This window comes from Zonotrichia albicollis, chromosome 23, assembly GCF_047830755.1.
Source record: "Zonotrichia albicollis isolate bZonAlb1 chromosome 23, bZonAlb1.hap1, whole genome shotgun sequence".
Lineage (NCBI taxonomy): Eukaryota > Metazoa > Chordata > Aves > Passeriformes > Passerellidae > Zonotrichia > Zonotrichia albicollis.
In genome coordinates, this window is record NC_133841.1 from 6810675 (window position 1) to 6826763 (window position 16089).

General features: G+C 49.3%; 1 protein-coding gene across 3 annotated transcripts in view; it reads left to right on the plus strand.

Moving 5' to 3' along the window:
* Positions 1-16089, plus strand: part of CRHR1 (corticotropin releasing hormone receptor 1) — a 30276-nt gene that overhangs the window by 7814 nt on the left and 6373 nt on the right. Inside the window, exons 2-9 of one of the 3 annotated variants that reach the window (XM_074557475.1) lie at positions 1425-1509; positions 7289-7386; positions 11392-11511; positions 12617-12702; positions 13676-13782; positions 14130-14250; positions 14706-14859; positions 15110-15170. In XM_074557475.1, coding sequence (XP_074413576.1) covers positions 7314-7386; positions 11392-11511; positions 12617-12702; positions 13676-13782; positions 14130-14250; positions 14706-14859; positions 15110-15170 — 722 coding nt within the window. In that variant the 5' untranslated portion in view covers positions 1425-1509; positions 7289-7313. The remainder of the gene's footprint in view (positions 1-1424; positions 1510-7288; positions 7387-11391; positions 11512-12616; positions 12703-13675; positions 13783-14129; positions 14251-14705; positions 14860-15109; positions 15171-16089) is intronic. The other 2 variants (XM_074557474.1, XM_005495046.4) reach the window with 2 other exon arrangements.

Below are 16089 nucleotides of genomic sequence, written 5' to 3' on the forward strand. Positions count from 1 at the left end.
TCAGCCTGGCTGATGGGGAAGGCAGAGGTGGTTGCCCCCGAGGAGCTGGGAGCTTTCCTGCAAGCAGGGGAGGTAGAGCCCTTCCTGCCTTCAGGAACACTCAGGGTTGTTCCCCAAGGGATCTGTGTTTGATGTCTTTTGGGGGGGGGGGGTGCAGCTCTGTCATTTAATCAGTGACTTTTCTCCTGGGGGTTTGGTCACTCGCTGAAGGTGAAAGAAGTGGAGTTGAGTCTCATCCACCATTAGAGAGGGGATGAGCCTGTGTCACCCTTTTCTGCAAAATATCAGGTCCCCTCCTCCCTTTACCTGGCACTGTGGTGAGTTGTGAGACCAACAGCACCATCCCTCTGCCATCTCTGCAATCCCTTCACTCTGGCTATTACCTTTCTCACTTTTAGTTTCCCCAAACTCCTGCAAAGTCACAATAATTCAATAATCATTTTTCCAAAATAGCTCCTTGTGCAGAGTTTTTGCAGAGCTGGGTAGTAGTGGTCAGTGCTTTTCAACTCAATGGGAATGTTGGTGTTTGCTTGACAATTCTCCTAAAAAAAATACTGGTTGTGTGTGGATCAGATCTCCTTAAGGATGTATATGAATATCTTCCCACTGACAGCTTACAAGGCTGTGATTTCAGTAAGGGATTGAAAATCCAAGCGTGGTGTCAGGCTCATGATGTTTCCCCTGTCTGCTCTCAGGATTGAAAGATGGTAAACCCAAAAGTGTTGATTAAAATGATAAATAGCAGAGGTTCCATGATTCAGCAGGAGCTGCAGAAGGGTTTGCTGAGGGGGGTATTCCAGGCAGGAGAGGATCACTGGGTGTTGCTGGGCTTGCAAGGGTTGCAGAATGAAGAGAGAGGTGACAATCTTGACTCCATGATCAGAAGGCTTGATTTATTATTTTATGACATATATTACATTAAGACTATACTAAAGGAATAGAGAGAAAAGTCTCAGAAGCTGCTAAGCTAAGAATAGAAAAAGAATGAATGAACAAAGGAGCTCTCTCTGATTCTGTCCCAGAGAGAGCTCGGTCTTTGATTGGCCCTTAATTGTAAACATCCAACATGGGCCAATCACAGGTGCACCTGTTGCATTCCACAGCAGCAGATAACCATTGTTTACATTCTTTTTCTGGGGCCTCAGCTTCTCAGAAGAGGGAAAAATCTCAAAGAAAGGACTTTTCACAAAAGATGTCTGTGACAACTGGGTGGGAAACAGAGAGCTGTCCCCCAGCCTTCAGCTGAGATAAGCACAGTTCCCCCAGGATGCCATCCTGTAAATGGTGCATGTCCATCATGCAAGCTTTTGGGGTGGTACCCACCCAGACATGGGCAAGCTCAGGTCTGACCCAAGGGGGCATTTGGGGAAGGGGAACCAGCATATTGCACAGATAACCCCAGCCTGTCTGCTCTGTCCATGCAGGCGTTTCTGCTGTGGGACAGCCCGGTCGCAGCCTCCATCCAGGAGCAGTACTGCGAGAGCCTGCCGCCCGCCACCAACCTCACTGGTGAGTGTCCCCCAGCCCAGCTGAGCCACCCCGGGGAGCCAGTGCTTGCAGGAGGGTGTCAGGGCTGTCTCTGGGCTCATCTGCTGCTGCATGGATCCTTTGTGGGGAGGTGGGACGTGCAGATGCTGCATCACAACCCTCTGCTGGTGCTGCTGCAGCCTCCTTGCAGAGTGACAGTAGTGGCAAGTAGAAGGTGCAGATCTCAGGAGATGAAAACAGAGAAATGTCTGTTGGGCAGAGGCAGAGATGGAAAAAGAGACATCAGGGCTGGCTGCCTGTTCTATGCCATGCCCAGGGACGCCAGGACTTTGGCCCCTATGTCCACCTTCCTCTACCATCCCTCTGCCCAGGGATGATGACTGGAGGTTTTGACTTTTTGTGGAGACCACGCCACCAGTGCAGTGTGGCCACCATGGCTCTGGGCTCAGCCAAATTTTGCCCCCCAGCACTCCTACACAGGTGTCATTGAGCACTTTGGGAGGCCAACAGTCACAAAGAGCCTCTGGGGACACAGCTATGGCCAGGGCTGGCTCAGCCCTGATGGGTGGGAGCAGCAGGGTCATGGACAGCCCACTGCTACTCAACATTGTACATGGGTTTGATCCAATCAGGTCAGAGCTTGTGCCAAAACTGGCTTTTAGCCTATATTCAGGATGTGACTTGGATGTCACCTCAGCAGTGACAGGTCTGGTTCAGTGACAAGTTTTGGGGGAGGAGAAGGGTGAGAAGGAGTGGAGCTCACAGGGACAAGGAGAAAAGTTCTCCCCAGCTCTCGGATGCTGCAGTGTTGATTTTCCATGACTGAATGAGAATCAGAGCAGGCACCAAGGAACTCTCTGTCAGGGTGATGGATGGCCACAGGACTGGGCACTGAGGGATGGCCATGGGGACCCAGAGCTGAAGGATGGCTGCTCACTACCTATTAATAGCAGCATTAACAGCTCCTTTTTAACAAATCCCATCTTGGCACCAGCTGATCCAGTGTCTGACCAAATCCAGGCTACCTTGCCCTGCAAGAAGCTTCCCAAGCCCACGAGGTGGAGGCAGAAAGCCAGGGAACAGCAAAAGCTGCCTGTGGAATGGCAATGATTGGATGTCTGGTCAGAGAAGAAACTTAGTTGTCACTCATGTGCTTTGCTCCCTTGAAGGTTTCATCACTCTGCTCAGCGAGGGCCTGTCCTTGGCCGAGTTTAGCTGTGATAAATCCTGACCCAGGGCAGCAGGCAGGTCCCAGAGAATCCTCATGCCCAGCTCATGGCCTTTCCCACCCACTGCTGAAATCTCCCAAGCCCAAGGGAGAGGTCAGAAAGGGGGGAGAATTTCTGCTGTGGTTTGCTGATTGATTGCCCTGGAATCACCACCATCCTCAAGCACTGAGTGCTGCTTTCTGCAAGGACTGGACTTTGCTCAGTGGGGATTTATCCACATGATTACAAGAAGGATTTAGTGCACCTCAGTGTCCATGTCCCCTGTCAGGGGGGAGAACATGAGGCGTCAGATGTGCAAATTGTCCATTGTTTCTACACACGCAACCTGCAATTCCTGAGCAACTCATTTGGATGGGGCTGGCATATGTGAGAGCCATTTCCAGCTGGAGGAGGGGACTTAGAACAAGAGGCAGAAGTGAAACTAATTGTCTTATGTCTGCCTGGGAAGTGGAATTCAGCACCAGTCCTGGTCCTTGGGGTCCATTTAAGCCCTGCGTGATGGAGACAGTGATTCCTATGGAGGGATATTTACTAAACTGGAAACTTTGATTTGAGCTATTTAACATGAAGAGTTGTTACGATGATGCTAATGAGAATTGCAGCAGGGCCCTGAGACTTAATTTGTTAATGTCTTCACAACCCTTGGGAAATGACACATGCTGATAACACAAGCCCAGCAGTCCCCCAGCACGTGGCTCATCAGGGGATCTGCTGGATCTGCTGGACAGGTACACAGCCTCATGCCTGTGTGCAGCATCCCTCCTCCAAAACACAGCCCACCATGGGCTCTCCTCCTCTCCTGGGTCACCAGTCCCTTAATCTCTCCATTTTAAAGATGATATATAGCTGGACAGTGATGTCACCAGGGTGCCAGCACTCTCCAGCATGTGCACTGAGCTGGAAAATCTCTGCCACAGCAGTGGTGTGGAGGGGGAGCCCATAGGATTGTTCTGTCCAGGCTCAGGGGGTGCAGGTGGTGCAAACTGTCATTCCAGGGCATGGAGCACCTGAGCCTCACAGAGCTCTCCTGTCCTGCCCTCTTATTGTGGCAGCAGCTCTCTGGCCACAGAGAGAAACAGGCATCATTCTGGGAAAGGCTGTGAGAAGATCAGAGAAAATGATGAGAAACAATTCTTATCTTCACTCGCTGCACCTGGTGTTGTGAACATGTGGAATGTGTTGTGGCCATTTCTTTACCAAAGGGTGGTTTCTTAATTAGCCAATGGTGATGGTGTTTAGATTGAAGGACCAATTAGGTCCATCTGTAGAGAACTAGGGTATAAAAAAGCAATGGGTTTCTTAATAAAGAATAATTGATCAGCCTTCTGTAAATGCATGGAGTCTATGCTAATTATTACATGGCTGGGGGCCCCTTTGCACTGACATCTTATCACCATAGTTTTACCCATCTTCCTTCAAGCCCCCAGTGCAGGGTAATATCCCTGGGAATTCAGGCTCAGTGCGATGCTCCAACTTGACAGTCTAGGTATCCATCAAAAATTCCTGTCACTGAGCCCCTGATTTTGGCTGGGACTCGGACACAGGGGCACAGCTGAATGCTCCATCAGAAAGCTGCCTCCCACAGCTGCAGTGAAGAAGGAATATCAGGCTGGACTTGAGGTCAGTGTGGTGCATTCAGGAAGTCAGGTCAGCTGCACCCCCAAACATCTGCAAGCCATGAAAGTCTCAGATTAGGCTTGAAAAGGAGCACAGTGAGGATCAGCATCCCTTGTCTGATGTGGACAGGTGCTGTCCCAAAGGCTCCCAGTCCATGGACTGACTCAGACCATGGATTTCTCTGGCTGATGATTTCAACTCCTCACGGTCTGTGTGCAGCTGCTTCTCGGCCTGTCATGAAGTCCATCAGGGAGGGGCAAAGTCATTTCATCCACTGGGGCAAAGCATTTCCTATAGCTTCAGGACTGCTCCCCTGGGGAGGGAAAGGACAATTTGAGAAGATGGGAAAGCCTCTTCTTAATTAACAATGAGGCTTTTCCAAAGCAGCTCAGCAGAAAGCACTCAAGCAGAACAAGCTCAGAGCACTCTCAAAGGGTTGTTTTGCCATTCGTAGCTCTCAAGCCTGGATCAGCCCAAGGAGTTGCCACCCAATTGCTCTCATCCCCCTCTGGTCCTGACTGTACGATCCACTCCTTTAAGCTTGTTATCATGATGAATTCTTATCCTCAATCCTGTGTGTATGCTCAGGAGAGAGAGGGGAGCACAGAAAATTCCTTGTCAGGAAAGAAACATTTCATGCCAGTTCACCTAAAGCAAAGAAAAATGACACCAAAGCTAAGCAGAAAAAAAGAAATGTCTGTGGGTTTTTAACTGAAGTTTTTTTCAAGGGGGGAAGGGAGTGTAGCTTTGCATTAAATAAGGCAAATCTAATTGTTCCAGATAGAGCAAAATCCTTAGGCAAAGAAGCAGTGAGTGATGAGAACATATCCTTCACAGGCACTATCAGATAAGTTTGGTAACACCTTTCACAGCAGGTGACAATTTGACCAAGAGCCTTTCCACCCACTCCAGCTCAGCTCCCAAAGCACTGACGCTGCTCCAGCAGCCCTCATCCCTCTGCTCTTTCATTCACTCACTGACTCCCCGCGGGTGAGTCTGGAATTTAAATTCATAAAGGTCAAATTCACATCAGTGACTCTTTTCAGTCTTGTTGGCATCTCTCCCACCGAGGCAGAAATATTAACGAGGAGCTGAGAAAGGGTTAAAGATGCAATCTAGGCAGGGACTTGAGGGAGAGACGTGGCACTGGGTAGTTTTGGGAAACAAAACTCTCTTTTATATGGAAAATCCTAGAGGATTTAAACATATACTGGTGTCGGTAAAGCCATTCTGCTCGATTATCTGGGAAACAGGGATGCTAACAGCAACTCGCTGATATTCATAGATTTTACTGTAGTGGAAGAGGGAAAATGAAGAGGTTCTCCAGTAGGAAACTGTGTCCTGGCACATCCCAGTGTGAGTAGCAGCTACAGCAGTTAAACTGTACTTTGGACTGGATGCAGTGAAGTTACTGCCAGAGACTGTTCAGTTGTAGCCAAACTAGAAGGCTCTGCTGGGAAAACTGCCAGGGAAGGGTTTTGATGTTTCACTCACCCACCACCAGATCCCAGCCAACCCCAGGGAATAAAGAACTTCCTGCCACACTTAGTTATAAAACAACTCCAAACACTCTGTGGTTCATGTCAGGAGACCAAGATAAGCCCCAAACACAACCCACTATATTATATACATTACAAAATTTATACATTATATGCATTATATACATTAGATATATTACAAACATATATATTACATACATATATATACATATATATACATATACACACACGCGCGCACACACACACACACACATATATATATATATACACGCACACACATATATATATATATGCTGTAAATCTGTACATGGATCATCATAAGTGACAGCATTGAGCAGATGCATCAGATACCAACAGCACAAGCTAGGTTTGGTGCCTTTTATTTCTTTTTCTCCAGAGCAGCAGCAAAGACCCGAGGGGACAGTCAGTGATGGTGAATAGCAACAAGTCAAAAATTCATTACAACGGCCCATAGCTATCATAATGCTTAATTAGCCTGAGCAATTATTTTACATCAAGGAGTGTGTGCCTGGGAGGATTTTTAAGGACTGGAGTCTTACAAAGGTAAATAAAAGCCCCCAATGCCATTGAAAGCAGTGCTGGAGGCAGAGTGTAAGCAAGGATCTACTTTGAGGCAGCCACAGCTGCTCCCAGCCATCCTGAGCACCCACCCCCTGCTCACAGTGAAGGCAAACAGCTCCACCACCCCAATTTCTACCCCAGGTTAATATTAATTCTCCCCCAGTGCCATTTCCCTCAATGCCTCAAGGTGCTACTCAAGCATTTAACATCTGAGTGACTCTGCAGCTCGACCCAGCCACCCCTCCCTGGCACTTCTGCACCTGGAAGTAAAAGCATCCCCCAAAGGCAGCCCCTGTTTTGGGGCAATAAGGTGTGAAATGGGTCTTTCTTCTTCACCACTCTGGTGGAGCTGCCTGGGAGGCACAAAGAGATTTTTGTGCAATTTCGCAGTTGATGCACCAGACATCACAGTGAGTTGTATTTTGATTAGATGTGGAGATTAAGCCCTGATTGCCAAATGCAAATATTGCAGCAGAGACACAGGGGACACTCTCAGGGAGCCAGAGGCTCGAGGCAGCAGCAGCAATGCAGTCACAGAGGACATCAGGGCTGGACAGAGATAACTGTGGTTGAAGAAGAGCTCAGGACAGGTAGTGGTATGAGTTAGCAACTTTCAGCTCTTAGGCTCTTGAGACACCTTAGATAAATAACCCTATCACTCCCAGCCACAGGAATGAGCCTGTAGTTCAGATTTCCATCATCTCTCCTGGCCCCTTTGCATTGTAGAAGGGGACAGAGGCTTCATCCTTCCACCCCTCAGATTGTCTGTGCATGGCAGCAAACTGGGACATTGTGCTGGTGCACAGTTCTGCCCAGTGTAAAGCAGGATGTGTTTACCAGCACAGTTATGTGCTTTGCTTTACTCCTCTCCAGAGCATCCCAGCAATGGCTTGATGGTATGATAATACTTCAGACCTCCTGGCACCAACTCAAGAGCACTGTGGCGACACGTCTGGTACTGCTGGACCAGGGTAAATATGCTCCATACTCCATTTCGTCAAAATCTCTTGGCAGATTAGCTGGGAGTGGAGAGCTTTACCCTGCCAGGTGTCACACGGTTCCGTGGCTTTAGCTCAGAGCCATCCTGAAGGTCTCTGTGAGTGGTGGGAGCAGGCTGGAGAAGCATGTTTTCTTGAAACAGATGGGATATTGCTACAGTTATCCTGAGGCAGTTATTGTGATATAGTTGTCTCAGTGTAAGTCCCTGGACAGACACTTCTTTCTTCAGAAGAAGCTTTATGCTTCAGAGCAGCACAACACAAAGGCAATAGGGTGAGAAGGGATTGGAGTGACTTCCCCTGTGCCACATTCCCTGTCTCGAAGTAGGGCCTGCTCCTACCTCCTCCAAACACCATGTTTCTGTGTGGGAAGAAGCCAAATTAGGAGAATTGAGTGCAGGTAGGAAATTCACTGACCTTTCATGCTGTAAATCTACAAAGACCAAACCTGTGCTGCCAATGGAGCTGAGAAGCTGGAGCACGCGGGTGCAGAACCTGGAGAACAGTCCCCCTGCAGACATGGATGGGCCATCGAGCATGCAAGGAAGCCTTTAGTACTCACACATATTTCCATGCTAAACAGTGCCCTAAATGCTGGGAGGCAGGTGCCATTCAGGGGGAGCTGGAGCAGGGAGTTGTGCTGGGCAAAGGGTGTGATCATGGTCACAAGGGTTTTCAGGATGAGAGAGAGATGAAAATGTTGACTCCATGATCAGAAGGCTTGATTTATTATTTTATGATATATATATAACATTAGGACTGTACTAAAAAAATAGAAAGAAAGGTTCTCAGAAGGCTAGCTAAGCTAAGAATAGAATAGAAAAGAATGATAACAAAGGAGCTCTCTCCAACTCTGTCCAAGAGAGCTCAGTCCTTGATTGGCCATTAATTGTAAACATCCAAGATGGGCCAATGACAGATGCACCTGTTGCATTCCACAGCAGCAGATAACCATTGTTTACATTCTTGTTCTGGGGCCTCAGGTTCCCAGAAGGGAAAATCCTAAAGAAAGGATTTTTAGTGAAAAGGATGTCTGTGACAAAAGGGGATGTTGCAGCCCTCATGGCACTCTTTGTCTTCACTGTTTTACTTATCACTTCCCCATCAGGAGAGGTTTTTTCTCTCTTTTCTGTATGCTGGAGAGAGCAGAAAGAGCAGCATCTGCTTCCTTCATCAAACCTTTCTCAGTGTGAGCCTGGGAAAATATTGTGGCCACCCACTAGATGAAAACCTGGTGGGACAGAGCTCCAAATGCTGCCAGTGGCAGCATGGGGGTGAAGCACAGGGAGAGGTCCAGGAGCATCCAACAGCCTGGCTGAGCATCTCCTCATCTGACTGCAGCCCCCAATGTCACACCACAGCACCAGCCCGACCCATGGGACAAACAGGGCTAAGCTCCTGGTGATGCTGGTGCACCTTCCCTGTGGTGGGACCAGTGGGACCCACTGGATTTGGTGTCTGGTGGGATCCTGTCATGCTCTAATGGGAGTGCCAAGCAACATCCCCCCAAGTGCCTTGGAGAAAGGTGAAGATATTCAATCCAGCCTCGAGCAGATGTATCACAGAATGATGTACCTCTGTCTGGCTACATCATTTCCATGAGTCTCTTGGTTGGTTTTTAATGGCATTGCTGTGGGTTTGTTTTACTGGTGGAGAGAATCATCGTTGTTGCTCTCTGGCCCTGCTGAGTTTTAATTACTCACTCTTCCTGTTTGTCCTCCTTGAGCAATTTCTGTTTGCCCCCAGAACAGACCCTGAAACGCAGGAGGGGAACTGAGGCAAAAAAAACCTCCAAGAAAATGGAGTTTGTGCCCAGCCCTACCAGTCCCCGTGAGGGGCTGTGATAGCTGCATGAGCTGCTGTGCCCGTTAGTACTGTGCAAGCCCCATTTTCCTGTGTTATATTGTTCCAAGTGAAGCTTTTCCTGTTCCAGACATTCATACACACCTCAGTGGCTAACAGGGAGAGCACTTGTAATTTACCTTTGTCCTTAATTCAAGTAATTACTGGATGTTTTTTCCTTACAAGGATGAATGCTACCATAAAATTTTTAACTGTGACCCTCTATTTCTCTGTCAAATTTGGGTCTAAACAACAAAGGAGCTCAATAAATTCAAATGGATGCAGAAAGGCACAGACATACTTGTGATAAAAGGCACCTTGTTTCCTACAAAATACAGGCTTAAAACAGTTAACGTAAAGGGAACGTTGCCACAGCAACCCTACACATTAGCAAAGCTTAAAACAAAGGTCATTGTTAAAATTAATTTCTTCCTACAAGCTATGGGAGGCAGAAGGTAACACTCACCATGCTCTGATACTTCCCCAGCTCACATGCTTGGAAGCTGTTTTCACTTGTTAAGATATTTGAAGACTCTGAAAGCCCTGAAAATTTTCTCAGAGAACATCACAAAATAACAAGGAGTCAATTTTTCCGATAATTGATGAAAACAAATATTCCTCCATAAAAACCTTCATCATCATCATCAACAGTATTTTGCTTCTTTTTCCTTTGGTCACTCTTTAGCCAGCTCTATCCATAGGAATTTTTGGGAAAGGCATTCAAATAACAACTACAAATCCAGGGGGAGGGGAAACGCTGTGTTTTCGCACCCAAGGAGCTGTGAATTGGGGTGTTTTGTATTAGGAAGTGGCAATTTCTGTCTCTGTGCAAGCAGCACAAACGTCTCTGGTACCCAGGAGTGTTTTGGACTAAACTCTGCCTCTTCCAGCATCTCCTGCTCACCCATTTTCTGCTTACCCTAGATTGTAGTACATGGATATTGTAGCCATTGTGCTTCCGACCTCACTGTGAGATCAGGCTGGGACATATTTAGCTACAGTACATGTTGTTCTAAATATACACAAATTATACATTAAAAAGCCTGCAATCTGGCATACCTAATGCCTACGTTAGCACACTTGTGTAGCTGGGAAAAGCACACAAATCCTTGAAATCTGAAATAGAAGCAGCTTTGGAGTTTTCTACTTGGGAAAGACTGGAAGAGACCAACGGAAATGGCTGGGAAGGAGATTTTGCAGCCAGGAGGTGTGAGATGTTTGGAGAGACTTACAACCAGACTGGACACACCACTGAGGAAGAGCAAGTCTGGCTTATTGCCTGTTGTGGGGCTGGATGCCAACATCATGGCTGAAGGAAGGAGCAGGGCTGGGAAACCAGAGCCAGGGGACTTGGAAGCCAGGTCTAAAACTAAGTTTGTGCCAGAACTGAGCTTAGCCAGTAGTTTAGTACTTTACTGGCTTAGCCAGTAGTTTTAGACAGGACCAGAGTAATAGTTATTCTAGAATATGAGGTTACAATTGTTAAAGTTGCTCAGGTTATGCTCACCAGAAGGCCCTGTGGGAAAGGCACAGCTGCAGGCCGGACAGTTGGCTGAGGGGTGAGAGGCAGTTATGAGTGAGGAGAGTCAAACTGGGAGTGAGGTTGTGATTGGCTGGAGGAACACATGGGCAGTGTATGAGTGGGAAGCTGATTGGCTGAAAGAACACGTGGACCGGGTATGAGAAGGAAGCTGATTGGCTGAAAGAACACATGGACAGTGTATGCACAGGAAGCTGATTGGGTGATGGGATGTGTGGACAGCAGCTACTGCTGAGCCAGCCAATGGGTGCCCTCTTTCTGTTAGGCCTCGGTTTGGTTTCAGTCATGTCAAGTGGAGAATAAAGGTATAAAAAGGGGCCAATTTTTGCAATAAGGCCATCTCCTTTGATAAGAGGGTCTGTGTTGCTTTGTTCCCACTGCTACAAGTCATGGTCATGATGATTCAACCTTGCAAGTCTTGCACAGGGTCCATCTGGTGTCTGCCATGAGGGTTTCCTGGGGGCTGAGCTTGTGGTAACCCACCAGCTGTTTCCACAGCCCCAGCTCTCCAGGCAAATCCTGACCTTTCAACAGCCTGGAAGCAGCCCATGGTGGCCCAGAGAGCTCTGCTAACCCTGTGCACTTTGTCCTTGCAGGTCCCCAGTGCAACGCCTCGGTGGACCTGATCGGCACATGCTGGCCCCGCAGCGCCGTGGGACAGCTGGTGGCTCGGCCCTGCCCCGAGTACTTCTATGGCGTGCGGTACAACACCACCAGTAAGAGGGGCAGCACTGAGGGTGCTGGGACACAAGTAACAATATACACCTCTGGGGACAAAGCTCATCAACCAATTAGAAAACAGTGCCTCAGGCCCTGGATTTCAGGGAGGGTTGTTTCAGAGACGCAGGTTTATAAGCAGGTCCTGGGAGGAGGAGAGGGTTGATGTCCCCATCCTGGGGACACAGGCAGAGAAGTAATCCTGCCTTGCCCTTGGAGGTGGTACAGGGGCCTGAAGCTTCCAGCTGAGCAAAGACTGGGGGACTTTGAACACCCTCCCTTCCTGGCACAGGTGGTTGCACTGTCACTGCCAGGGACATGCTGGGAGTAGAGGATGTAGCAATATGAAAAGTGCCCAAAGTCATGCCTAGCATAAAGTTGAGTTTCTGACCACCCAAGTGCTGCTTTTGATGGAAAAACACCTTGCTTCTCACAAAAAACATAGATTTTTCCATCCTGCACATTCTTGCAGGCATGGAGGATGGCACCGACACACAGCTCTGGCTTTGTGGTGCCGCTGTAGGAGCCTCTGTGCATTAATCCCAGCCCCTTGATGAGGCTCACAGCCTCCTGTAATGGTAGCCTGGTCTCACCCCAGTGCTGGCATTGCCCCACTGCTGACACCAATGACAGACTCTCTGGGGTGCCTGGGCCATTCCTTCCTAGTCAGCCTTGACACCTACTGTCCTTCCTGGGCGGCAAAAAAAACTCCTAATTCAGGGAGAGAAGTGAAACTTCATGCTGCCATCTCAGCAGAGAGCCTGGACTGGCACATGATCACCCAAGCAAACAGCAGAGTGAAAGAGAAGAACTGGAGAAGAACTGGTGCTGCTTCCACTGCACCCCTGTGTGTGGTGAGGAGGTGTTGGGGTCCCCCAGTGCCAAGGGCAGGGCTGCTGCAGACCCAAAGCTCTTGAGCGGGTCTGAAATACTCCAAGGATTTTGGTACTGCAGCTGTGACCAAGGCAGTAGCTGAGCTGCCTTCAAAGCAGAAGATGCCAGGCCTGGCCTGATGCCAGTGCCCTGCATTACTGACAGTCAGGTCACATGCCTGTGCCCATCCCCATGCTCTGTTAACCCTTGGATGGGCATCCTCTCTTTCAGATAATGGGTACAGGGAATGCCTTGCGAACGGGAGCTGGGCAGCACGTGTCAACTACTCCCAGTGCCAGGAGATCCTCAGTGAAGAGGTAGGAGCTTGGGAGTCCCTGGGCTCTTGGCAGGAGTGCAAGAGACAAATGATGGAGTTTTGAAAGGCAACAGCATCCAGGCCAGGAATGGCCCATGGGAGCTGAGGGCTGAGCATGCAGCAACATTCAAGTGATAAAGTTGGCATGTGGCAATTATGACCCCTTCTTGATTTGCATTTTTATTCCCCATCAGAAATAAAGCCTTGCCTGTTTCCATCCCCATTAAAAATCCAAGAGGATTGGCAGGGTGAGGTCCCCAGGGCCTCTGGGTACAGATCAGCCCTGTCACTTTCCTGCAGCTCCCTCCTGACACTCAGTGAAAACCCCATCCTTCCCTGCTGGCAGTGAAAGAAAGGAGATTTTAGGACGATGAAAGACATACAAAAATGGGGATCAAGCCCCTGAGCAGATCAAGCCACCCCTTGAAACAGAGAAGAGATATGAGCTTTTCATTTGCAGTTTATATCAACTCTGATATTTAAAATGCTGATATCTCTTGCCATGAATTGTTTTTTCACTCACTTAATTGCTTATTTACTGATTGGATGAGTGCCTAAGAGCAGGAGTGATCAATTAATTCAATTATCACTCACACTTTCCTCTGTCCAAATTCATCCAAGCCTCTCAGTTGCCCCCAGGGCAGTGGGGGATGAACTGAGATATAAGATTCCAATGAGCTCAATTGAGTTCCAGCAGTTTCCCCAGAGGAGGGGTTGGGAAGTCGCAGCATTGAGCTGTCCTGTGAGCTCCTCTGGTACAAGTGAGATGTGAAACCAGGCTGGTGCCTCTCCTTCCCACATTAGCCCCATCTCCTTCCATTCCCACTGTCCTGTCCCAGGGTGAGCTCCAATTGCTTCCTGAAAAAGGGCCCAGAATTTGAGGTGCAGCTGCCAAAGGTGATGTGGTGGAGGAGGTGGGTTTGTGCTAGTACCAGGGCTGATGTTGACCCTCTGCCTATCTCCCCCCCTCCCAGAAGAAGAGCAAGCTGCACTACCACATCGCTGTCATCATCAACTACCTGGGCCACTGCGTTTCGCTGGGGGCCCTCCTCGTGGCCTTTGTCCTCTTCATGCGCCTGCGGTGAGTGACAAACCTGCTGCCGTGTTCCTGCAAGGTCATCTCAGGCAGGGATGGACCCAGCTCCTCTGCTTTGCCATCTACTCTGCCACAGCCATTGCCCTCCAGGCTGGAGGGATCCTGCCTATCTCAGGGTTGTTTTTCTTTTGCTGCTTTTTGAAAGCATCTAGTTACAGAGGCAGAGGGTCCTCCTTGGTGCCTTCCACCTCCTACTCTTCTCCCTGCCCCCCTCACCCAGGGCATGGTCCCAGCAGGTCACCCTTGGGGTCCCAACAGAGAGACTCAGCTGCACAGACAGCACTGTCCCCAATCCCCCCGCTCTGATGGTGCCTTGTTCCACCCCTCTCCAGGAGCATCCGGTGCCTGAGAAACATCATTCACTGGAACCTGATCACAGCCTTCATCCTACGCAATGCCACGTGGTTCGTGGTGCAGCTCACCATGAACCCAGAGGTGCACGAGAGCAACGTGGTAGGTGCAGCTCTTCCAGGCTGAGCCCAGTCCTGAGCAGCTGGGGGGTGTGAGACCTTGGAGATTACAGAAATGCAAAGTGGTTTGGGGCTGAAGGGACCTTAAGGATCATTTAGTTCCAACCCCCCTGCCATGGGACACCTTCACTATCCCAGGTTGCTCCAAGCCCCATCCAACCTGGCCTTGGACACCTCCAGGGATGAAGCAGCCACAGCTTCTCTAGGCAACCTGTTCCAGGGCCTCACCACCTTGCCAGGGAAGAATTTCTTCCCTAAACCTACCCTCCTTCAGGCTGAATTCACTAAAATGTGGCTACAAAAGCAATTTCAGAGAACAAATAGGGCTGGCTAGTGACTGGCAGGCACCCCCTGTGTATGAGAAACATGGGTTTGATTGCTCTGCCGGGTCTGTGCTGCTCTGTGCATCGATTGCTCAACAGGCTCCACATCTGACAGGTTTGGTGTCGCTTGGTCACTGCTGCCTACAATTACTTCCATGTCACCAACTTTTTCTGGATGTTCGGCGAGGGTTGCTACCTGCACACGGCCATTGTGCTCACGTACTCCACGGACAAGCTCCGCAAGTGGATGTTCATCTGCATCGGCTGGTGTGAGTGCCAGCCTTCCCTCACCCAGGGGTACCCAGGCTGTAGTGATGGCTGGTGCCCCCTCCACCCTCTGCTCCAGCTCTGCTTGCACTCAAAGAGCTGCAAAAACGGTGCCAGGGGCAGGAGGATGGACACTTGATTTGCATGGACACCTCATCTCACTGGGTGGTTTTTGTGTGAGAAAACCCCTCTCATGGTGTGGTTTTGTGGTGACCTTGCACCTCTGAGACTCACCTGTGTGTTCCCCTGCAGGTATCCCCTTTCCCATCATCGTTGCCTGGGCCATTGGGAAGCTCTACTACGACAATGAAAAGTGAGCCCAATTGCTCTTATCCTCTATTCTTCTTTCTATCCCAAATCCTCAGGGATCAGTTGTGTCAGGAATTCTGTCAGGGAAGAAAAAAAAGGATAATGTTCTTCCATTCTTTCTTTTATCCCACCTTTCACCCCTCTGTAGCACAAGCCCTGCCTCTGCTGGTTTCCCCTCAAAAGGCAAATGTGATTTTTAAAGGGAAAAAGATATTATACCAGATTTCCTACAATAGGTTTGCTAAAGGGAGCTGGGTTTTAACCAGCAGAGATCTTATTTACCCCCACCTGAGCCATTTTCACAGACACTTGCTGATGAAGGTCTTAACAGGTACCTGAGAGTTCATCCCAGAGTGGGAAGTTGAAAGGAGCCCGTTGAGATAAATGGCAGCCTGTTCTGTTTTTCAGAGGTAATTTTCCCTATCAACTGCAGAAGTCCCGCGCTGCTCACACAGGCACTGATTGAACAACCCTGACAAGGTGCTCCCAGGACAGGGATACACCTGAGTGAGCTCCTGCAGGGTTTGCTGAGGACAGCTGACCCAGACCTGTGTGAGAGGTTATGGGGAATCATGGAATATCCTGAGCTGGAAGGAGCCCACAAGAAACATCGAGTCTGAGTCCTGGCTCTGCACAGACACCCTAACAATCCCACCCAGTGCATCCCTGAGAACATTGCCCAGAAGCTCCTGGAGCTCTGGCAGCATCGGGGCTGTAACCATTTCCTGGGGATCCTGTTCACTGCCCAAGCACCCTCTGGGGGAAGAACTTTTCCTGATATCCATCCCAAATTCTCCTGTGACACCACCTCAGACCATTTCCTTGGGTCCTGCCCCTGTCACAGGGAGCAGAGATGGGGGCTCCCCCTGGGGAGGAGCTGCAGGCCCTGATGAAGTCTAAACTCATTCACCTCTGCCCCAGCT